This window comes from Paroedura picta, chromosome 12 (assembly GCF_049243985.1).
Source record: "Paroedura picta isolate Pp20150507F chromosome 12, Ppicta_v3.0, whole genome shotgun sequence".
Taxonomy (NCBI): domain Eukaryota; kingdom Metazoa; phylum Chordata; class Lepidosauria; order Squamata; family Gekkonidae; genus Paroedura; species Paroedura picta.
Window position 1 is genome coordinate 34,111,661 of NC_135380.1, and position 23,867 is coordinate 34,135,527.

Consider the following 23,867-nt stretch of genomic DNA (forward strand, 5'->3'; position numbering starts at 1 on the left):
AAGGCGAGCTCTTCTTGCCCACCAGGGCCATGTTGAAAAGCTGGACTGTATTATGGAACAGGGAAAGCTAAAAGGAGGCCCCTGGCTTGACTCAACCCTCCCGGCACCTTCTTCCGGCCCTGGTGAACAGTTCCAATTTTAGTATACGAAGTGAGCACAGCGGACAGTCCTATTCAGTTTAAGGCAATTTCATAAATCTGTATGTTAGTTTACTCCTTCAAACAGTTTTCTCTTGTTGTATTGGTATGCATACAGTTTTGGACTGTAAAATCAGAGTGCAGTAGCACCTTTAAGACCAACAAAGATTTATTCAAGGCGTGAGTTTTCGAGTGCAAGCACTCTTCGTCAGACTAAGAACTGACCATCATAACAGTAGGAATATATAAGAAAAAGTTACATTAGTAAACTGTGTCACAGCATCCAAACATAGCCACATGATACCTCCTTGCCAAACCAGCCAATCAACCCCCTCGAACCCATTTGTAGTTCACAAAGATATATCAGAAATATAAAACTGTCAAAGCCAGTGATCCACAGCTCACACCCTACTATTTACTGCCAGTCCCATCTGTCTCCATACCAGTGTGAAACTTTCTTACAAGTAGAAGCTAAGCTGGCAGCTGTCTTGTCCTGGGACCAGAAAGTAGAATTCAAAATTGTATTGCATATTACTAACAGTCACATAATCCCAATTAAAATGTGAGGAATGTGGATACACAAGTTACGTCAGGTTAGCATGCACAGTGTTAGTGTTTTGTGTTGAAACTTGGTAGAGGCAGCTGTGGACTCACAAGACAGCCAGCGTGGTGTCGTGGCTAAGAGTGTCAGCCACTAATCTGGAGAACCGGGTTTGGTTCCATACTCCTTCATATGCAGCCGGCTGGGTAACCTTACGCCAGTCTCAGTTCTCTGAGCTCTCTCAGCCCCACCGACCTCACAGGAGAGAAGAAGGGTAGGAGATTGTGAGCCACTTTGAGACCCCTTTGGGTAGTAAAAAGCCGGGTCCCCCCCCGAAAAAAACAGCTTTTCTCCATCCGCTTGTAAGATCTAATTGTTAACAATCCCAGTTCTGATTGTCTGAAATGTTCAATTTCATAAGCATCCACTGTCTCTCCGAGCTGACAGAGAAGACATTTGCCATCACAGCCCTTAGGCTATAAATCAGATATATTTTCCCCCAATGCATTTAGCGTATGGTGAAGAAAAACAGCAGCAACTTTCCTGTCAGACAGGCACCAAAATGCATCCTGCATATTCAACTTCCTTGTGATTTGCTTAGCTCCCTGCTTTGGCTGTCACATCCTAGTTTAACAGATGGGGAAATAATGTATGTGTGTGTATGTGGGCGTGGGGGGGATGGATGGAACTGCAGCGGATGAAGTAACCTTTTGTATGTGGAGACTCCTTCGGGTAGAGAAAAGCGGCATATAAGAACCAACTGTTCTTCTTCTTCTAATGTGTCTGGCAGGTTAGGTCAAAATTCATTACATGGAAGGGAATTTACAAAAACTGTCTTAGGGGTTTTAGGCCATAGTTCTGAACTCGTTGAGTAAACTTGCTCGAGGATTTGCTTTTCTCAAAGGCATCTGCATTCATCAACTAGCAAGATGGGGGGGGGGGGCTTAATTAGTGCCATCCTAAGTATAGTTACACCTGGCCTTTGGCTCCTGTATCTGCAATGTGAGTTACCATAGGGACCAACCTACTTTTCAAGTTGGTCATAAGGATTATCTGGTTAGTGTACAAAACAAAGTTGCTATACCTTATGAATCTTATCAGAGGTTTTAAAAGCCTAGAAAATGTCAGGGCAATAATTAAAATCTCAAAAGCCAACAAGAGGAAATGAGAAGATTGTCAGTGGATTGCCGGGGGTGGGGTGGGGGGGTGGGCACACCAGTAAGCATAACCTACTGCCTGTCCTTAGAAGTAGTAGCAATATACCACTAAACAAGAACATATGTACATTTTGCTGGATTAATACAAGCTTACCTTGATGCAGAGCTGAATCATTATTACATACACGAAAACACGTATGAAGCTGTCTTCTACTGACAGCTTGGTGTAGTGGTTAGAAGCGGCAGCCTCATCTCGAGAACTGGGTTCGATTCCCCACTCCCCCACTCCACATGCAGCCAGCTGCATGACCTTGGGCCAGTCACAGAGCTATCTCAGCCCCACCCACCTCTCTGGGTGTCTGTTGTGGGGAGAGGAAGGGAAGGTGATTGGAAGCCACTATGAGACTTCTTCAAGTAGTAAAATGGGAAGTACAAAAAAAACAGCTCTTCTTCAGTTCCTCTGAATCAGACCCTTGCTCCATCCAAGTCAGTATTGTCCACTCTGGCAGCAACTCTCTGGGGTCTCTGGCAGAGATCTTTTGCATCCCCTACTGCCTGGTCCTTTTAACTGGAAGTGTCAGGCGTTGAACCTTCGACATGCCAAGCAGGTGCCGCATCACTGAGCCCCAGCCCCTCCCCACTAAATGCAAGAAAATGGAAACTGGTTGCCTTTCCCACTCTTCCCTCAGTAGAGCTGGGACAAGATATCTGCAGGCTCTTACAGCCTGACACACACCAGTTTGCTGCAATTAACTGCCCAGCAGGAGCAGCTCTTTAGGAGTAAATTGTGGAGGCACCTTGGCTTTCTCAAGCCTTCCCTAGCAATATTAGTACTAAATTGCATTTATATGGCAGTTTCAGGGTTAAAAGCACTTCAGCTTTAGAACTGAGGAAGAGTGCTTGCACTCGAAAGGCTCACGCCTTGAATAAATCTTTGTTGGTCTTAAAGGTGCCACTGGACTCTGGTTTAACTGTCCTGCAAGATAGTAAAAAATTGTTATTTCCCATAGCATAGATTTGGGGCTAAGACCGAAAGCGGCTTGCTTACTGGTGAGCTTCTGGCCAAGATGAGATTTGAACCAGGGACTCCCCCAGGGCACAGCCACCATACTAGGCTAGCCGCCCAAGCTGTTGGTATATGAACTAATGAGATCATTAATCTCATTTCAACACAAACAAACCCATTAGGGACCCACTTTTTCCCCACACAGATCTAAAGAGCCAGAAGACACTGAAACGCTTTGCCTCCCTCCCTCCCTCCCTCCCTCGGACGAAGCAACTCAGCGTACAAAAATAGACTTCACTGACATCACAGAGGATGAAGGATTACCAATTTCATAAGACTGCAGCATGTGCTTCTGGTTACTTGCCTCCTCACTCCTCACCAAGCTTCATCCTAAGCCAGGTTTGTGTATTCCTAGTGGGACACATGAGCAGCAGATGCCTGTGAGAGCAAGCCAGGCCCTGCCTTCCTGCCCTATGCAGAGAAGCCAGGCAGAAGATACCCTTAAGGTCAGAAGCATGAGAGGTATGCACATCTGGTCCCTGGGGCAGAAAAACACAAGAGGCTGGCTGGATCACACCAATGGCCCATCGTGACCAGCATTCCATTCCCAGCAGTGAGAACTTAGAAGTTTCTTGAAGGCCCTCAAACAAGGCGTGAAGGTAATCTCTCTCCATCTCTCTCTCTCCGTTGAAGGCAAACTAGCTCTAAACATGTTATTTTGGTGTATGTATCCGAAGGATTCAAGCCAGGTTACAGTCCCAGTTAAAATCTGTCTGGTAAACAAAAACAATGAAAACCAACAAATGCAACACTAGGATCCATTTAGCTGTGATGGTTATAAAAAACACTGACAAATCAATTCTATTCCCTGTTTTAAAGGCCATCGAAATATTGGCCTTCACCTCACCACACCACGCAGCAATCAAGTCACCCAGGGTGAAGATGAGGACACAATCCACTGGTCTTCATGGCAAGGAGCATTGTTAAAACAAACAGAAGCCTGATCTGGAGGATTTCTCATTGCACCATATTATTTTGTGGTCAAACAGTCAGTGCCAAAATGCCTCAGGGAAGCCTTAGATGTTGTAGCAGTGGATTACCTTGAGCTCAGCCTGAATATCCCAAGGCACATTAAAAAAACTGGGGATGGTTACCATATAAAGGTGCATGTTATGTGCCATCAAGTCACTTCCAACACGGGGAGCCAAAACATCCTACCATTTACAGCCTTGCTCAGGTCTTGCAAACTGAAGGCAATGGCCACATTGATGGAGTCCATCTCAAGTTTGGCCTTCCTCTTTCCCTAACTGCCCTCAATTTCCGCTAGCATTATAGTCCTTTCTAGTGAATCTTGTTTTCTCATGATGTAACCCAAATATGATAGTCTCAGTTTTGTCATTTTAGCTAACAGGGGAAAATTCAGGCTTGATTTGATTTGGAACCCACTTATTTGTCTTTTTGGCAGACCATGGTATTCCCAAAACAAAACTCTCCTAAACCACCACGTTACAATTTTTTTAAAAGACACAGACAACAAAAGACCTGGAACCTTTCTAGATGAGTTTTCTAGTGCAGCATGTATGCAGTTAGAAATAATTAGTTACACCCTGCTTCCCTCTAGTTGTACTCCCTCTTTCATTAAAGGTTTCACCCTTTCCCAGAACTAAGTGATTCTAATTTTGGTACTTGGGGAAATGCAGCTTTTCCTGAAAACGGCACATCAGGCCATAAGGTTCTTTTGGTAAATGCTTATCAGTTCACAACTAGCTGTGGCACAGCCCTCATTTTCATGCTTGTACCCATTGTGTGAACTTGGGATTTAATTTATTTATTTTTGTTGCTCTCGTGGTAATTGCAGGCTCTCCTAAAATGCTACTGCTGGAACAATCCAAAGCATTATAGAGCTACAAGAGACTGGAATGCCACACACCCTATGCCATCCATCTACCCAGGTAACATACCTATGCAACCAATACCATACTGAAGTGCAAGTAGAGAGTAGCTACACAACATAAGTGTACTTATGGCACTTAGCTCAAGATGGCCAACCCAATAAATGGTACTTGTTTTTCCCTCAGTATGGACCAAGGATGTCAATTCGGGATTCTGGCTCAAGGACAGAACTACACACAGGTTAGCCAGGAAGAATCTTAATAATAATTGGTAGATGCTGCATAGCAGGAATTAACAAATCCAGAAGGAAGGGAAACTATCCTTTAGTTCAGACTGGATGACGAGGAGACATTCCCATCACTCTTCTTAATGATAAAACTATAAGCTTCCAGATCTAGGGATTACAGTAGATAAGGAAGCTTAACATGAGTGGACGCAGTCCATTATTAGGGACTGGGTTAAGAAAAGCATTCTGTCTGTATCCAGCTCCAACAATCACAGTTCAAAGAGGACAGGGACATGCTGGAAAGGATTAGAAGGAAACAATCTGTTAAACATGAAAAACCAGCATGGCAGGCTTAGATGCCACACCTGCTTTGGTCATCACATAAGCTGCATTTAGCAAAATGGTGGCACCACTGGCCAAAGTGCCTGCAACACGGGGGGTTAATGCACATTCAATATGTAGCCACAGGGAGATCCCCAAAAGGAATTACGACCATGGCATAATGCAAGGGTTCTTCTAATCTCTTTCATGCCCTTGTGCCATTTACACAATTGAAATAGACTCCCCTCAAGCTGCTTTTCTGAAGCTCTATTACATGAGTGTGTGTGTTGGGGGGGGGGGGGGAGAGAATCTCACCACCAGTCCCCAATGTCATGTGCTGTTTGGCGCTCGGTGATTTACAGAATCGCCTTCTGAAATAGAGGCCAAAGAAAATACGACTGGACCACAACCAACAGACTGAAGGCCAAAGAGTGAAAAGGAATTACATCCGTTTCTTTTCCAAACACCTTAAGGCAGGGGTAGTCAAACTGCGGCCCTCCAGAGGTCCATGGACTACAATTCCCATGAGCCCCTGCCAGTGTTCGCTGGCGGGGGCTCATGGGAATTGTAGTCCATGGACCTCTGGAGGGCCGCGGTTTGACTACTCCTGCCTTAAGTTAATGGGGAAGCTGCAAGTAAACGCTTCTACAAGAGACAGAACATCTGCCCCTTTGATTCTTATCAAATTACTGGCCTTCATTATACCAGATGTAAAAACACACTTGGATGCGATCTCCATGCCACAGCACTCCACATCAATCATCCATCAGGAGCTGAGGGCTGGACGCATATCCGCCAGCATGCATTCCATTCATGATCCCCTCACAACTGTGCTACAGTCAAAGAGAGGGCTTCTCTCCCTCTGCACTCTGCTGTTTGTATAGCCGACTTGTACAATGCTAGTCTAAATTGCGTCTCCAATTCAGTATTTGCCATGCACTCTGCAATTTATTTATTTTTTTAAAAGTCAAAATATTCATTTGGCCTTCAGACTGTAAACTGGTATCCCTGCAGGGGTGGGGTGAGAAATCTACATGGGATGTGAGCAGTTGTGTTCTGTTTTTCTTTTTTTAAGACAAGGCTTTTCCCTACTTCCCCTTTTCTCTTAGCAATTTCTATCCAGGTTGGTAAACAAAACAATGAATGATCCATTTCCATTCTTCAGACAGACCTCAAGATTTGCAAAAGAGCAACCATCTCCAATTACATCTTTTAAAAAAAAGGCAACTGCCAAGCAACCATACACAACATTTTTTTTTTAACCCAATGAGATAACCAGAACAGGGAGATAAAAAAAAAAAAGCTACAGCAGAAACACATTGAGCCCAGTCCGGAGAAATCCAACCTTCTTTCCGATGTTTCCGTGGCGTAACAGCTTCAGCCGCGGAAAGAATACAGGGAGCCAAGAACTGGCAGGGTCCCTCCGAGGAGGTGCTCAAGACCATTTCAGAAGCTCTCCAGGTGTACGGAATGGGCTGCATTTTACAAAAAAAAAATTTTTTTTTAAGAAACTTACCAGCTCTACCGATCCATAATGCTTTCGGCTGAATTCTCCCCGTCTACAGCCCAGGTCCTCGGAGACAGAGCTGGAATAGAAGTGCTTCATCAGTAGACATAGCTAACTGGCCCCTCAAGCTCTTAAAAAAAGAAAGAAAGAAAGAAAAAGACACCACCACCCCCCTCCTGCTCAGTTGTGCCGAAGGAGGTCCGCAGCACACGGGCTTCACCACTGCGGGAGACCCTCGAAAGCTGCACAACCACTCGCAGCCATTGCGGTGACTGCCTTGCCGAAAGAAGGGGAAAGGGGTGGGTGGGGGGGGGGGGAGAGGATGCCGCTTGCCCTGCCTCCGGGCGGGAAGGCAGAAAAGGCTACAATTCAATTAAATATTTAGTCATGGCATGATGATCGATCGAGGAGGGCAGAGGAAGACGGGGGGGGGGGGGGGCAGGGATGACGTTTGCCAGACTCTCCCTCTGACCAAAGAGAGTCCCTGAAGCAGGCTTAAATGCAGAGAGAAAAGGGGGGGGGGGAGATAAAAGGCAAGCAGGCCACCTCCCTCTGCAACGTTAGCTTGCACTCAAGCTGCCTTGCAATTAAAAACTTTCTTTTTAGGACATTTTGCCTTTCCTGGGGTTCCGTGGGGCGAGATGGGGATGCCCCCTATTTCTGAACTGAAACACACACGCGTGCACACACACAGACACACACACACACACACACACAATATCAATGACCTTTGCCGAGTCTCCGTGACAAAGAGTAAGTTCTCACGGAAAGAAGCCTCGCTAGCCGTCATGAGAGATGAGAGCCCCTGTGTGCTGTTGCTGGTGCATCACCATCCAGCCACGCCGCCCGGCTGCAGAGTTCCGTATGCCAAAGGGGGGAGTGGGAGGGAGGGTCTCTGCCCCAGAGAAGCTTCCCCTCTACATTTTAATTATGGGGAGGGACAGCTGAGGAAAGGGGAGGGGGCGAGTGGGAACCAGTGAAGTCATCCAGACTTGGACTCTTGTCACAGCTGGGGTTGCCAGCAGGCATCAAAATGAAATTGCATTGACGTTTCCCAGGGTTCAGAGGAGATGAGGGGGATGATGGTGAGTTCAAGTGGCTTAAAAAGAAGGTTAGACCAATTTGCCACTGAGAGGGAAAGAGGGATCCTTCCAAATGGCTCCTGGCGGAGGTGGGGGACACACCTCCTTTTCCTCTTTGTAGGCCTCCTGGAGGCATCTGGTTGGTCAATGTGAGAAGCTGGACTCAATGTATCTAACAGGACTTTGACGTTCTTCTCCAAGACATTTGCTGTTGCGTGGATGAATCGAAAAACAGAGAACAGTCCTTGGACTTGCATTCTCCAGTGGCACAACACGCTTCCCACCACGACAGGCAAACTGCAGTTTATGCTTGCCCTACAAACCAAGGCTTAAAACAGTAGCTCGGTGCAGCCTGTTTCGGCAGAGAAAAGGGCTGCTACTGTCAGAACTGACCTGCAAGACCCAAACCACTGGTGTTATCCTGATTTGGAATTCCAGCTTGCAAAGGAGGTGGGAGTACAAATCCTGGTTCAAATTCCTGGTTCAGGTGGGAGTACAAATCCTTAAACTATGGCTTACTACAAAGTGTAAATAACCCGGTGGGTAGTTGTACATAGTGGGAGAAGAGAGCGTGCCAACTCAAACATCCCACAAGGAGATTTACATACTGCCAAACCACAATTCATCATTATATCTCAACAATACAAGGGTTTTTTTAGTAATCACACAGGAAGCTTTCCCACCCTCCCCAATTTGGTTAACGCTAATCATCCACAAGTTACGCACTCCCTTTCCCATGCTTTAAAAGCCGCAATGCCATAACCAGGTATTGTGGAAGAAGACACAACAGTATACCACGCCGAGACCCTTGGAGGAAGCAGTGGGATAAAACGTCCATCTTGTGCTCTGCACAACTTCATTGTTGCCACATGCTGTCTGCTTCCCCTAAACTTTGTGCAAGGGCATGAGAGACTTCTGACCCTTTTGATTTTTTACTTGGTCACTAACATACAAAGCAGCACACATGCAGAGGCAAAGAGGCACTCCCACAAAGCGAGCATGTGTCGCATCCACAGGGAGAGCGAGACAGATCTGGCACCCCAAGGGGCTTCATTCTAACACAACTCTGCATTTAGAAGAAGAAGAGTTGGTTCTTATATGCTGCTTTTCTCTACCCGAAGGAGGCTCAAAGCGGCTTACAGTCGCCTTCCCTTTCCTCTCCCTACAACAGGCACCTTGGGAAGGTAGGTGAGGCTGAGGGAGCTCTCATATTACTGCTCGGTGAGAACAGCTTTATCAGCGCCGTGGCGAGCCCAAGGTCACCCAGCTTGCTGCATGTGGGGGAGTGCAGAATCGAACCCAGCTCACCACTACACCAAACTGGCTCCCTCCCACCCCACTGCCCAAGACTGTGGCTGCTTCATGCATGCCTATTCCTGCCCACCACTTTTTCTAAGCTCCAATGACAAAAGCTGATTGGGGATTTTTGCCACACAACCATCTGTGTATTTTGCCGGGTTCTGATAGACATCTTATTCGAGAAGGCAAAGCTATTAGGAAACCTCCTCCTCCCCTTCAGGAAACATCCACAGCCATTAAAAAACATTCACTTCCTCCTGTCAGAGGATTCCCTCCCGCCTCCACTCCACATTAGGTGCCGCTTCAGGTAAAATCACCGTGACAGACCTATCCAAAGTAATCAGACAGCAAACTTGCAAACAGGGCCCCCTCGCCAGCACTAAAGGGCGAATTAACAGAAAATCGTACAGTGCATACAAATGAAAAGAGCTGCCTAGGTAGCTTTCTAAAGCAGAGTAGCAATTGTTGGGCATCGTGAGGAGGTAGTTGGGTAGCCAAACCTTTCTTTCCAATGGCCAATCCACCAAAAATGGTCTCTCTCTTTTTTAATTCTCTCTCTCTTTTTAATAAACAGCACCCAACCACACATACCCAATTTTCCAAAACTAGAATATTTCTGAAACTTTATTTAGAAGAAGAACAGAAGTTGGTTCTTATATGCCACTTTTCTCTACTAGAAGGAGTCTCAAAGCAGCTTACAAAGGTCTTCCCTCCGCTTGGCTTACAAAAGTATTAAAAACTGGGAGGAAAATATATACAAAGTTAGGCTTTTTGACAACCTACTCTGACCATACCTTGGTGCAATGCCACCTTCCAGGGGTAAGTGAAGAAAGGCCCACCCTGTCAGCCTGTAACCTCCCCTTGTCATAATTACCATGCAGAAATCCCTAGGAGGCTTGGATGAATTTATTGTGTTGTTTAAGCAGAAGAAGTACACCCTTCTAAGTCCATTAACAGTCAGCAGCCCTACAATAGTGCAACTCTGCTTTAGATCACACTGTTAGGCACTGAACTTAAAAAAAACAACAAAATAAAGTTACAAAAAGGATGGTTAATTACCGTGGGACTCTAAAACCTTGCAACAGTTCATCAGATGAGATAGGCAAGACCTTGGCCAATGGACTTTCTAATGAACTCCACCCAAACACAGGGAAAAGTCACTTCCTTATGGACTTGCTAATGGACTCCACCCAAACATAAGGAAAGCTCTTCCTAGTTTCAGTCCATCCCCTGCAAGAGTCCCAGAAAAGACAGCAATGTGATGCATTACATCCCCCCCCCAAAAAAAAAGTAACTTAAATGCCCAGCAACTATTTACACACTTCACACTTCGGCATGGACAGATTCTCAACCTGCAGTGTCCTACCTCTGAATATGCCAGCCATAGTTACTGGCGAAACATCAGGGACTAAAATACCAGACCACAGCCACACAGTCCAGAGAACCCAGAAAAACGATTTACAAAAAGGACTTCCATAATAAAATATAATAGCCTGATCTTTTCAGATCTCAGAAGCTAGGTAGGGACAGCCTGAGTTATTATTTGGATAGGAGACTATCAAGGAAAGCCAGAGACAAGCAACGGCAAACCACCTCTCCTCACCTCTTGCCTTGAAATCCCTGCAGGATTGCCATAAATTGGCAGAGACTTGATGGCACAGTTCACCGACTGCCTCCACAGCCATTCAAATGTATGACACTTTCCCCTCCTCTAAGCCAGCCAGCCACTGAACAAAGCCAGCTGGCGACAGAATCTTCACTGGCACTGCACCTGCTTGCAACTCTCTCAAACCCTCCAAACTGTGTGCTAAGAGAAACTAAATTTAACACATTTGGAGACAAAATCACATAAAAGGTGGTCTTCCATATCTCTGAACCATTTGTTCTTTTGGCCTTAATTCCCTCCCAGTGGAGTGCGACTGGGTCCTTAACAGTCCTAAGCAGCAGTACACCCTTCTAAGTCCATTAAGTCTGTAACTCTGCTAGGACAGCGCTGTTCACCACCACCAGTGCAGTCATGCAGCAAGGAGGAGGCTGCTTGGTGTGGCTCTGAAAGACTATCCAATCAGAAATCCCACACGAGCAAAGGGATCTCCACAGACACTTGGGGAGATCTAGCTTTAAAAAACCCCAAACACTTATGGGGGAGGGGGCATAAGAGGTGTGCTTTCAATCAAATTGCAGAAAAGAACTATCAGTCAGCTACCCATGTTGGGGAAGACTTGGAATCTGCTTGAGGCTAGACAGCTCTCCCAACCCTACCTTAGTCCAGGATTTCAGTTCCTGGCATTCCTGCGTTGCTCCCAGTCCAACTCTTGCTTCCTTGTTCTTAAGCTTGTGCTTGAGATCACCCCCACCATCCGCCCCACTTGGCTGAATGTCAGACCTAGCTTGGAATCCAGACCTGGCTGCTGCCTGGCTTTCGGAAGGTTATTCCAGATCCAGCTGGGAAAGGAAATAGTCAGTTTCCCTGTGGTTTCATCTCTCAACTGGCTCTGGACTGACCCTAAAATAAAACCAAGGCGACATTGAGGGTGGGGGGCAGGGTCTCACCTGGAGCCAGCCTGATGCAGTGGTTAGGAGTGTGAACTTCTAATCTAGCAAACCAGGTTTGATTTCCCGCTCCCCCACGTGCAGCCAGCTGGGTGACCTTCGGCTCGCCACAACACTTATAAAGCTGTTCTGACCGAGTAGTAATATCAGGAATTTCTCAGCCTCACCCACCTCAGGAAAGGGAAGGCGATTGTAAGCCGCTTTGATACTCCTTTGGGTAGAGAAAAGTGGCTTATAGGAACAAACCTTTCTTCTTCTTCTGGATGGATGGATGGATGGATGAATGAATTGCAAAGGAAATGGACGGCCCTGTAGGACAGCCATCTTCCCCCAATGTTTTTCCAGCCTCTGTCCCAAGCAGAGGGGCATAGCAGCTACAGATGTCCGGGTTCAAAAACCTTCCTCTCCTGAAGAGGAGCCACTGCAGCCTTTTGAGAGAGGACGCCAGCCTCCAGGCAGAATCTGGGGATTCCCTGGAATTACAACTCACCTCCCAGACTACAGAAATCAGTTTCTGCAGAGAAAAATGGATGCTTTGGAGGGTGGAGTCTATGGCACTGTACCCCAATGGTGTCCTGGCCCTCCCCAGGCTCCAGGCTCCATCCTCAAATATCCAGGCGTTTCTCAACTGGGGGGGCCCTAGCAACCTGAGAGCAGAGGCCTACCTGCCAGCATGGTGCTACTCATGAGCAGGAACAGGGCTGCCACAATGGCTAATTACCTGCTGATTATGTGACCCTCATCAAACCTAGTCAAGAATGTCACTTGACTGCAAGGGCTGGAGAAAAGACTGTCCCGCCCCTGCTCCCCCGCCCCTCCCACTGCTCTTCCGCAACCAAGGGCAAATTTAGCAGCACAGAAAGGCTTCATCTGCCAACCACGTCCTTCGAATGCAGACCTCCTCAAACAGGAACAAGGAAGCGGCTTTCACTAGGGAAGGGCCCTGCCTGAGACCATACGTGTAAAAAGTTTTATATATTTATCTTTCGTTCTTACAGTCATAGATCAACCAAGACTGTCGCCCACACAGAGTTATCAGCACATCTACATACAATAAAATTTCAAAGACACGTAATAGACTGATTCCATGGCAAAGACATAATGAATAAAAAGGTCTGACCAGCTGCTTCCTTGTTAAACATGCCAAGGTGCAAAATTTGGCCCCCTGAAAGGCGGTCTTGTTAGAACTATCTGAAAGGAGGAGGGAAATATAAAATTCAGCAGGCCTGCCCATAACGTTTGTTAAGACTGGAAGTATGTATAGAGCCCAAGGGTCCTCATACAATATGATAACAATGGCTGACTATTCCGACCTTGTCCAACTGGCAGGAACCAACACATTGTGAAGTTGGTATATATTTTTTCTTTAAAAGCATTTTGTTGTTTCAACATAACACTTAGCTAACTGAGCTTTGGGATTAATGTAAGTGTCAGATCTAGCGGTGTTATCGCCTTCTCCACCGGTCTGATCAAATTAACGCTGTATTTCAACTTACCATGGAGAAAAAGTCAGATGCAATACACACTGTAACTATGGATACCTATGCAATACGTTTTATAAAGTTTATTAAGTAAGGGGGGAGGACACAGAATAGTCAAACAAGCAATGACATTAAACAATCTCGCTGTCTTATAAGTTTACTGTTAACCAAGTTAATGCTTCACACGTCCACGAGACATATGCGGTCTGGGCCCATTGTACCTGAGAGACCGCCTCCCTGCCTATATCCCCTAAAGCAGTGGTCCCCAACCTTTTTATGCTTGACAATTTTACTGAGGCCCAGGGGGGGTGTTGTCTTTTGCCGAGGGATGTCACCGCTGCTGCCTGAGCCCCTGCTCCACTTGCTTTTCTGCCGGTGCCCCTGACTTTCCACCACCCACTGGGGGGTGCTGTCAGCAGCAGCTGCGCAGTGCCATGCCAAGGGGGAGCCCCAGCCATGGCGGCCACTGGGGAGCATCAAAGGTGAACTGGCAGCAGAGTGGCAGGGCAGCCCCTGAGGCAGCAGCTGGGGAGGAGGATGAGGAGGAGCTGCAGCCCGGTACCGACTGATCTACGGACCGCTACCAGTCCCCGGACCGGGGGTTGGGGACCACTTCCCTAAAGAGCATTATGCTCTACCATTGGCAACTGGCTGGTGATCCCTGGCCCCAAACAAACATGTCGGTTAACAACAAGGGCCAGAGCTCTTTCTGTCCTGGCCTCCACCTGGTGGAACAAGCTCCCTCAAGAGATCAGGGCCCTGCCTGAACTCCTACAATTCTGCAGAGCCTGCAAAAGGGAGTTCCTCCACCAGGCATTTGCCTGAGACTAACCAACTCAATAACATCCACAGGTTTCTCCCCCTCCTCAGACACCTCCTTCATGGCCTAAACCAGTCTGACCTCTCTGGGGTTTTCTGTCTAAATTGCCGTTCCTGTTATATTATTGTCGATCAAAACCATTGAAATTATGTTAATTTAGAACCACTGTTGGATTATTGTTGATGTTATTTCTGACTACGTTATATGCTTGGGTCGTTCCATTTATTCCCCGCGACATTATATGTAAACTGCCCTGAGCCATATGGGACAGTGGTATAAAAATTGAATGAATGAATGAATGAATGAATGAATGAATGAATGAAGCAAGCCTTGAAGCTTGACTAATGGCTGCCCTACTGTCTTTTATGCATCCAGTCTAACCATTTCCTTCTAATTAGGGGGTTTGATTTTTTAAGCTTATTTTTACAAGTTGATTTTACCTAAGGGCTGCTATGAGGATCATTTGGGGGAAGGGTAAATGTTTTGTACTCTGGGCAGTTGTATATTTTTATGCTGCAGGGAGTTTAACCACTGCTAATTTTAATAATGTTATGTTTTATTATTTTAATCTTATTATTTTAGTTTTTGTTTTGCCTTGAGCAGGTCTCTGCAGAGGTAGCATTAAAAATTTTTAATAATAAATAAGGGTGTAACTCATCTTAAGATGGCACCCTTGATCTTGAGCCCCATTCCATTTTCCTCTTTCCACCTTGTCAATTCGTTGTGTGGGAGTGAGGAAGTCCCATAAGGTATTTCATTCAAAAGCCTAAATTAATTGTGCAGAGGAGCTGAGCAGTTGCAAAGAGAAATGGTTAAATTCAACAACCCAACTCATAGAAACTGGCCTTGCTTCTCTTTGTTCATCAAAATATTATAGATATATTAAAAGAAACCATACAGAAGAAACACTTTGCAGAACTCTAGGTAGAATTAATTATGCACATGGGAGAGTTTTCCATTAGCCATTCCTGAATCTCCTGGATATGAAAAAGCTTTATACAAAAACATTGCATCCAGTATATTTTTTAGGAAATCCTACAAAAACTAGTTGTTTTTAAAAATGAAAGAAAGGGGAAAAACACTTTCTTCCTGCAGTCTAATTCTGCAGCTGGGTGTGCTGGTTGCCACAGAAACCAGCATAGAAATAATTCTGTTTGGATGGACTTTTCGTTCGGACAAAGTTGCAGGTAGAATTTTAAGCGAACACGTGGCAAGGTCATCGGGGCTTTTGGGGCTGTAGCCAATCTCCAGACGACATCTGCTTTTCTTTAAAGAAATCATAGGTATTATTAACAAGAACATTTGTGATCATCTTTGCACTCCTGTCCACATGCCCTGTTTTGGTCAACTTTAGGCATCTTTCAAATTTGGGCATTATACCCCACAAAACATGAAAATAGGCCCTACTGTGCTCATAGCAGGTAATCCCACATTACACATAGTACATGACGGATGAGGCAGTGCTAATGAGGAGTCAGGCTACCTACAGAAGATTTTCTCAAGCCATGTTTCTTGGAGAACGGCCCTTTCACAGGGGTCGCAGCAGGGCAAGCAGCTTCGCCGGGGGGGGGGATCTACACAACAACCTTGCGGGGTAGATCAAGATAGAGCATTCGTCTGTCTGGAGCAGCGGAAAAGAGCGAGATCGGCATGGTAGGACAAGAGGCAGAACTGAACTGAGAAACCCTGAAAAAAAACCCATTTATATACAATCATGAACAATGGATCTACACGCCATTGGTCAGTTTCGCTTTAATTTCTGTGAAAGAACACTTGCATAATTTGATGGTTGGGGGTCACCACAACATGAGGAATTGTATTAAAGGGCTGCAGCATTAGGAAGGTTGAGAACTACCGCCCTACTTCATGCTGGGTCCAGGGGTCATTAGCACACCTTGATGAGGACTGAGATCTAAATCAACACCTTTTCCATATGCTTTGGTTCATTCCCCCAATTCAGAAACCCTGGGGATCAGCCTCAGGACTCCAGAAAGTCAATATTAGATTGCAGAGAGCATGGGCACTACCTCTTCCTAGCTCAGCTTTCAAGGAAAGACCTTGACCGAAACACCGTCAGGAACCATGGCATGCACAGCAAGAAGAGTTATAGCTTCAGGTATAGAGCCCCTCAGCAGAAGCTTGGTCCTGGTTGGTGCAACCCCCTGGATCTGCAGTTGTACACTCACTGAACTCTACATGGAAGCTGGCATCTGTGAGGATTTTGATGGAACTTAGTTTTTAGTCTTTTTAATAACAGGGTTCTAGCCCTCATGGTAGCAATGGTGACATATGGGGAAATGTTCCAGCAATTTATGCTAAGCTGTCCACCACAATGAGGGGTCTTTGGCACCTTGAGTATATTCCCTTTCCTTCCTCTGTGGCAGTTCTCAAAAGAGATTTGGGGGTCAGGGCTAACAATTTAGAGTAGATATGTCCCATCATGACTTGGCACTCCCTCCCCTGTTCATGCTAGTCATATGCAAACACAGCATCAGCCTTCTTACTTCTGGTATATATTTTCTGTGCCCCTTTGCTGTTGATCTGAGATCCATATGCTGCTGACAACAACAGGCTCTTGTTTGGACCAGCGTAAAATCCCACTTGAGATTCTCTCCTGCGTGAGAAGTAGCAAAAACTGGAAACGATCCAGATGAGCTTCACACTGCAGCTTTTTGAGGAAGAGCTCCCCAAAGAGGTTCCAAGTAAAGAAACTGATTTATAGAAATGGAGGCTCTGGGAGAGCTATGGGAAAATATTATTGTTCACTCCAACAGAAAACTCTACAGCTGGCTGTTGGAGGGGAAAGGGGGAGGGTCCTTTTCCTGTCTAGCGTCAAGAGCAGGCAGACTCCAAGATGTGTTTTCCAGCTTCAACAATGAGGATAGAATTAAAGGCAGAAAGCGAGGGCACCTGGGAAACGTATTATGCAGGATTTGCTAAAAGAGCCGATGTCTGGTTTCTCCGGGCAAGCTGCAATACAAGTGTTACCTTCACTGCATCCTGATATAGGGGTCAAGAACTCAATGGGCGTGGCCTCCCTCTGGCACATGGCAGTCACTGCCCATAGCCTTATAGCACAACAGGGCAATTAACCAAGTGGTCTTCAGTTGTTGTCACCCTATGAGGAGGCCTGCTCTTCATGCCCATGTGAAGAAGGCAAGAGTGCCTGCCGAATTCCCTGCCCTTCCCTACATGCATGCTAAGAGGATCAGCAGGTCAATGAAGGACGGGTCCCCAGCACTGGACAGCATTCTTTTTTACCAAAGGCAAGCTCAGACACACCCACACACACCCCTTTGCCCTCTCTCCTCCCCCATTATCCTCACCAATCGGCCTTCCTCAAACCTACCACTGGGGGGGCAGGCACAACTCACTGACCGAGCATCTTCTTGGTATGCTGAAGGCCCCAGATTCAATCATCTCTAGCTCAAAGGATCAAAGAGGAGATGATGTGAAAGCCAGATTCTAAGACTCCGGAAAGCTGCTGCCAGTCAGAGTAGACAGCACTCACCTTGACAGGCCAATGTTCTGACTCAGTCCAAGGCAGCTTCAATTGGTCCACTAATCCTCTGGGTGTGCTTGCAGCACAAAACTCCATTCCCCACCAGAAGGGACACAATTCTGGCTCCTCCTCTTCCTGTCACGTGAATCTGATACTACATGACGTCCTGTCCTGTACTTAGAGTGGGTCCCATGCTCAAGATGCATCCTGTGCCTGGAAAAGCTGAAGGCCTATCCTGATGCATCAAACAGGTAGTAACTCTCCAGAGCAGTAAGAGATGTAGGCCACTAATGTTAACTGCAGATGCCAGGAATGGAACCAACAACTTTCCGAATGCAAAGGTCATCCTCTGTCCCAAAGCCACAGGGCTTTCTCCGTCTGCAGTTCTCTCCTTGTTTTCCATAACCACATTGTAGGGCCATCCAACCCAGGACCACCTTCACCAAAAGACAGGAGTTCTCCAAGGTCTCTTATCTTTCCCAGCCACATCATGCATGCAAAGTAAGTGGGCCACCAGCAAACTATGACTCTCTTGACTGTTGAGACAATACATCTGTCATTGTGATCCTTATTTCAAGACTCCTTGGCACTGACTGTCCTGCATTCTTATAAGATTTTGCCCTGATCTGAGTGTCCATCAGCCAGGCTCCTCATTAAACGCACAGCCTGTGCCTACACAGGAAGGGCCAGTCTGAAGCAATGAGGCTGCCCCCCCCCCCAAAAAAGAACACATGGCCAAGGTTTGCATCTCATTCCCCTGCTAGATTGCCCTGCCTATCCTTTCTGTCTCTCACATACCAGCTGTGCACTATGCATACATGCTTTTAAATAAGCAGTTTGCATTTTCTGCATTACTTCCTAGTACGCTGATAACAAAACCAGTCTAGGAGGATAGTGAGGGCAATTGTGCCTAGTTAGGATGTATTGTTTTCTGTTCCCCCATGTTTCATGTTATCCACCCTGAGCCTTAGGGGAGGGTGGTATATAAATGTAATAATAAATAAATATAAAATGTCTTCCTAATGCTCCCCCACCTACTAGAGAACCACATCCATGATGGCACCGAGCTAGGGATGCCAGCCTCTGGGTGGGATTTGGGGATGCCTTGGTATTGCAGCTCATTTCCAGACAACAAGGATCAGTTCCCCTGAAGAAAGTGGATGCTTTGGAGGGTGGGTCCTATGACATTGTATCCCACTGAGGTCCTTGTCTCCCCCAGGCTTGATCCCCAAATCTTCAGAAATTTCCCAACCTGGATCTGGCAACTCTACCCCCCTCACACCAATCCGCTGCCAGTGGCCAGGGAGTACCTGGCAACCCTATGCCAAATACCTCCTCAGCATGCAGGCTTCCTACAGCACTTCTAGCTTGGTGCTGACCTCTAGGGAACCAGAACACCCTTGTAGGAGCAGTTCTTCCTCCTACCACTGCAGGAGGTCGCTGGATCTAGTCAGAGCAGCACATTTTAGATTGCTGATTTTCTGCCTCCTATAAGTACCACAAATTTATAGAATACTGTAAACCAGTTTGGAGAGCAAAGCATATTTGAGGTATGTCCATAAAATGAATCTCTATACCATTTTTCTCCCCACAAAACCCAAAGCTGTCCTCACTAGCCCTTGAGGCAAGCAACGTCCATGCAGCAACATGTAGCGCAAGCCTATGAAAACAGAAGTCAAGCCAACAGCATGGGAAGCTGCCATCTAGTCAGTCTCTGCCCTGTGTGTTTTGTGCAAATGAATGGCTTCCTGCTATCTAGATTGCAAGCATCCCTGCTCTTGCACATGGGAAAAGAGATTCTCATCACATTCCACACATTTTGGATAATGCACTTTCCTGTGCAAAACAAGAAAATCTACTTCTAAAGTGCACTGAAAGTGCATCATCTGGAGTGTGCAAAATGAGCTGTCTCCCTGCCAGGAAAAAAAGCTCTCCTCAACTCTCCTCTTTCTAAATACAAAACAATTGCTCTTGCTTTATCTTAGAGAGGCCTGCTGTAATCCATTTTCTTGCTCCCTGAAATCCAAGGATACCATCCCACACCAGCCACACGATTGTTTAGCATTTTGCACAGGATGCTGAAAAGACCAAGTGTTAAGATCACAACCTGAGACATCTGCTTCCCCCACCCCTCTCCCTTTTTTGTGTGTGTACAATCCAGATTGATGAAGATGTCTGGTGAACCAGAATACTTGCGCACTGTCTTATGTCAATACGATTGGTCCCGATAAAAGGTAACACCTGCATGGATATTGTTCATGTTTTGAATTCCGCTACATTTCTGTGTGTTGTCAATGAGAGGAGACCAATTCCCAAAGATAGACAGACAGATGTTGCTGTCCTCACTCCAGTAATTTGCCATTGCTGTTTCACTTCAGCCAAGAAGACTCCCAGGTCTGCAATCTTGTTTTCTCCCAAGACAACAGAAAGCAATAGCATGGCCATTGTCTGTACTTCGTACTCCCCCCCCCCCACACACACACAGACACTTGCAGGGCCAGTTTATCCATGTAGCACATGCTACCGGCCCTGATCTTCCAGGGGTCCCACACTGTACTCCCCCCCCCAGGCTGTAGCCTCTTTCCTCCCCACTTTTCCCTGTTTACAGACACACAGAATGACACCCCTTTCCACTGTGCGGGGTCCCCCCACCCCCAGAGCAATTGCACTCTGCTTAAACTACCCCTGCACACTTGTATTTTTAAATGGCAGGGATCCAGAAGATGCAGCCCCTCCAGTATTACAGAAGCACTGCTGTGTTTGGGGTTGCTGCACCTCTGGAATTTCTGCCTGTCATGCAGCTCTTTTAAAAACACCGGAATGCTGCCCTCTCTCCTTGTGCTCCGCCCCTGGGCGGAGTCAACCAGGCCCACCCCCAGCAGGCCCCGCCCCCGAGATGCCGACCGTTAGCTACCGTTGTGTGACTGTGAACAGACGGGGAGACACCGCCTCGGCGCCGCTTGGCTCCATGCTTGCAGCGCTTCCCGAGCCTCATTCCTCCGGCTCGGAGACCGGCCGACGCTCCGGTTTGGCGCCGACGGTCCAGTCCATACGGCGGCCAACATTCCCCGCACTGAGCCGCCGGCGCCCGCCCCTTCTCCTCGCTCCAGCCAATTACAGCCCTCCGCTGGCACGCTCGCCTCACCCCGCCCAATCAGAAATCCGTTCCAGGTATGACGGACACCTCGCAAAGCCGGGTTTCCGCCAGCCAATGGCGATCGCCTCCACAACCAAAACATCCGCCTCTCACGTGGCTCGAGAGCCAATAACTATTCCCTGAAGGCACAAGGGCTGCTGGGATTTAGGGTCTTAAGGAAAGGCTGGTGGTGCTCGGTGTGCAGGTAAGCCCTCTGTTGCAGGCCGGTGCCTCCCCCAGAATCCAAGCCAGCCATGCACAAGGAAAAGCATATGGGCGCGCACATGTTCACCTAGACATGCCCTTGCGCGTTTGGAATGTGTTTGCTTGTTTCTCGATTGCCGGTAGGCAAAAATCAGGAAGCTGCAGCCGCATCATGAAAGCGGAGAAAGCAATTCTGTTAGGACTGTTTGATGGTTGGTGGCAAGTGGAAACCACGAAGAATGCTGTGCAATAAAATCAGAGTCCAGTAGCACTTTTGAGACCAACAAAGATTTATTCAAAGCGTGAGCTTTCGAGTGCAAGCACTCTTCCTCAGATTAAATACAGTCGTTAGACACGATCAAAATGGACACCGGCCAGAACATTATACCACTCAAAGAAGCATTGCAAGATCGGAAATCGTGGCGGCAGTTGAGCCATGGTGTCGCCAAGAGTAGACTGAATGGCTGCCAACGTCACTTGTTTATTTCATTTATCGTCCTGTTTTTCTCCCCAGTGGGGACTCAAGGCACTGAACACTGACTTCCATGCTATCTAGACAAAAATACTATGTTAGGCTGAGGTTGTATGACCAACCCACACTTTGTCAATCAGGGTTTCATGAAACCCTGAACTTTGGAAGGATTCCCCAAATGGGTGGGAGTTTATTATTATTGTGCGTATGTTTGTGTGTGTGTGTGTGTGTGTGTGTGTAACAGATGCTGGAGACAAACAACCAAAATGATGGTTGCCTTCGCACCCTGCTTGTAAGATTCCCAGGGGTATCTGATAGGCTTATAGTTGGAAACTAGATAGACATTTGAGCTGATCTAGCAGAGCTCTTATTTTAATCATGAAACATTCAGGGAAGCAGAGAGAAGACAAGGAGTTAAATTCAATTTAAAAACAATACCAGGAGCATCATCATCCTGTAATTTATGGAGTTTCGCTCCCAAAATAGCACATACAATTTCTTACGGATATAAAAGGGGAGGGAGAAGAGGCCCAGTATGCATACTGGAAATTCTCAAGAGGCACAAAAGTGCTTCCCTATGCAAGATCTTAATGATAAAGGTGGGAAGAAATCAAATACTGAGCTACCTCTGTTCTCTCAATGATTTAAATAAGAATTTCAGTGTACATTTGAGAAGAGGTTAGGGCATATAAATGTTTGTATCTACAGCATAAAGGTAAAGGTATCCCCTGTGAAAGCACTGGGTCATGTCTGACCCTTGGGGTGACACCCGCTAGGGCTTTCATGGCAATATGGGGTGATTTGCCAGTGCCTTCCCCAGTCATTACCGTTTACCCCCCAGCAGCAAGCTGGTTACTCCTTTTACCAACCTCAGAAGGATGGAAGGCTGAGTCAACCTTGAGCCGGTTGCTGGGGTTGAACTTCCAGCCTCATAGGCAGAGCTTCAGACTGCATGTCTGCTGCCTTATCACTCTGCGCCACAAGAGGCTCTATCTAATGCATAAGAACCCCCAAAAGACCTGCTTAATAAATGCTGCTGAAGATGAGATGCAGATAAAAAGTAGGTTGGTGAATGACTGAGAATGAGGAAAGGAACGGATTTGGGAGTTGCCAGGAGGAGGGACAGAAGAAATTGTGGGGGGAGGGGCTACAGGGGAAAGTCCTTGAGAGTTCCCCATCATGAAAGTGAGCCTGCTCCAGCGGCTGACACCACATGACTGGGCTGTAGCATTCCTAGGTAAAGGCTGCTGGGGCAGGGAGAGGGAAGGCTTAGGACAGAGGGGCAAATAAGAGTAGGTTTGCTGCTGGGTGGGAAGGAGAGGGTTGCCAACTCCAGGTTTGGAGGGTCTTAGAGATTTGGGGGTGGGTGCTGGGCGGAATGGGCTTTGAGGGGAAGGACCTAAGAGCCATTTCCTCCAGGAGAACCTTCAGGTGGAGGCTACAGATCACTTGGAATTACAGGTGCTCTCCAAATGACAGAGATCGATTCCCCTGAAGAAAGGGGCTGCTTCGGAAGGTGGACCCTATGGCATTATGCCTTGCTGCAGTTTCTTCCCTCCACAAACTTTGATCTCCATCCCTGAATTTGCAGCCATTTCCCAGCCTGAAGCTGGCAGCCCTAAGGGGGAACTGGTCTGATTCCAGGAGATCTCTGGGGCATCTCTGGGGCATCTCTGGATGCGGGCAACTCGAAAAGGAAAGCAGGAAGCCGGAAAAGGGGAGAGTCTGTGGAGATTCTCAGGAAGAGGACAGAGTGAAATGAGATGCCTCCCACAAGTATTTGCTGGTTCCCACATAATGATATCATTATAATCAACTTCACAGCCTTGTTGTCCCCTTTCCCACCTCTGTAGCAACTTAGGGGCATAAGTGAATCTAAACCAGACAAGGTACCAGTGAAATTGACAATGTTCCTCAACACCAACCTTGTGAGTCCCAGCAGCAAATCAAAGGGAGGGGAGATGGAAACAGAAACAGGTATAAATAGTTGAGGATCTTGGTTACTGGAGCCCCTCTGAATGGAGGGAAGTGGCTTTTATAGATTTATTTATTTATTTCATTTTATACTGCCACCCCCAGCATAGCCAGCTCGTGGCAGTTTACATTCAACAAAACATGATAAAATACGTCCATAAAAACATCGTAACATCCCAAAAATACAAAACAAAGAGCAATGGTGGTTAAAATATATAGCTCCCCCCCCCAAAGTTTCAATTGTTCTGGCATCAGGATAGAAGACAATCGGAATTCCTGATGATGTAACCCAGGGGAAGTAGATCGCCCCATGGTTCCGGACGGGGTCTAGGGCCTAGCCCAGGAACAAAGGGGAGGGGATAGACTTAATCTTATAACCCTAGGATCACTACCCAGCTTCAACCAAATGCCTGGTGGAAGAGCTCCATCTTGCAGGCTCTATGGAACCCAGAAAGCTCCATTATGGCCTGCAGATCTTCTGGGAGCTCATTCCACCACGGAGGGGCCAGGATTGAAAAACAGATATGATCAATCAACAAGAGACACATTATTACGG

The 23,867-nt window shown here is 46.8% G+C and overlaps 1 protein-coding gene across 6 annotated transcripts in view; it reads right to left on the minus strand.

Moving 5' to 3' along the window:
* The window catches only part of GARNL3 (GTPase activating Rap/RanGAP domain like 3), a 120,051-nt gene that overhangs the window by 82,497 nt on the left and 13,687 nt on the right, over positions 1-23,867 (minus strand). For 4 of the 6 annotated variants that reach the window (XM_077306650.1, XM_077306649.1, XM_077306648.1 and 1 more), the window contains exon 2: positions 6,798-6,867. In XM_077306650.1, the coding sequence (XP_077162765.1) occupies positions 6,798-6,867 (70 nt within the window). Of the gene's footprint in view, positions 1-6,797; positions 6,868-7,516; positions 7,652-20,439; positions 20,611-23,867 lie in introns of those variants that run through there. The other 2 variants (XM_077306652.1, XM_077306651.1) reach the window with 2 other exon arrangements.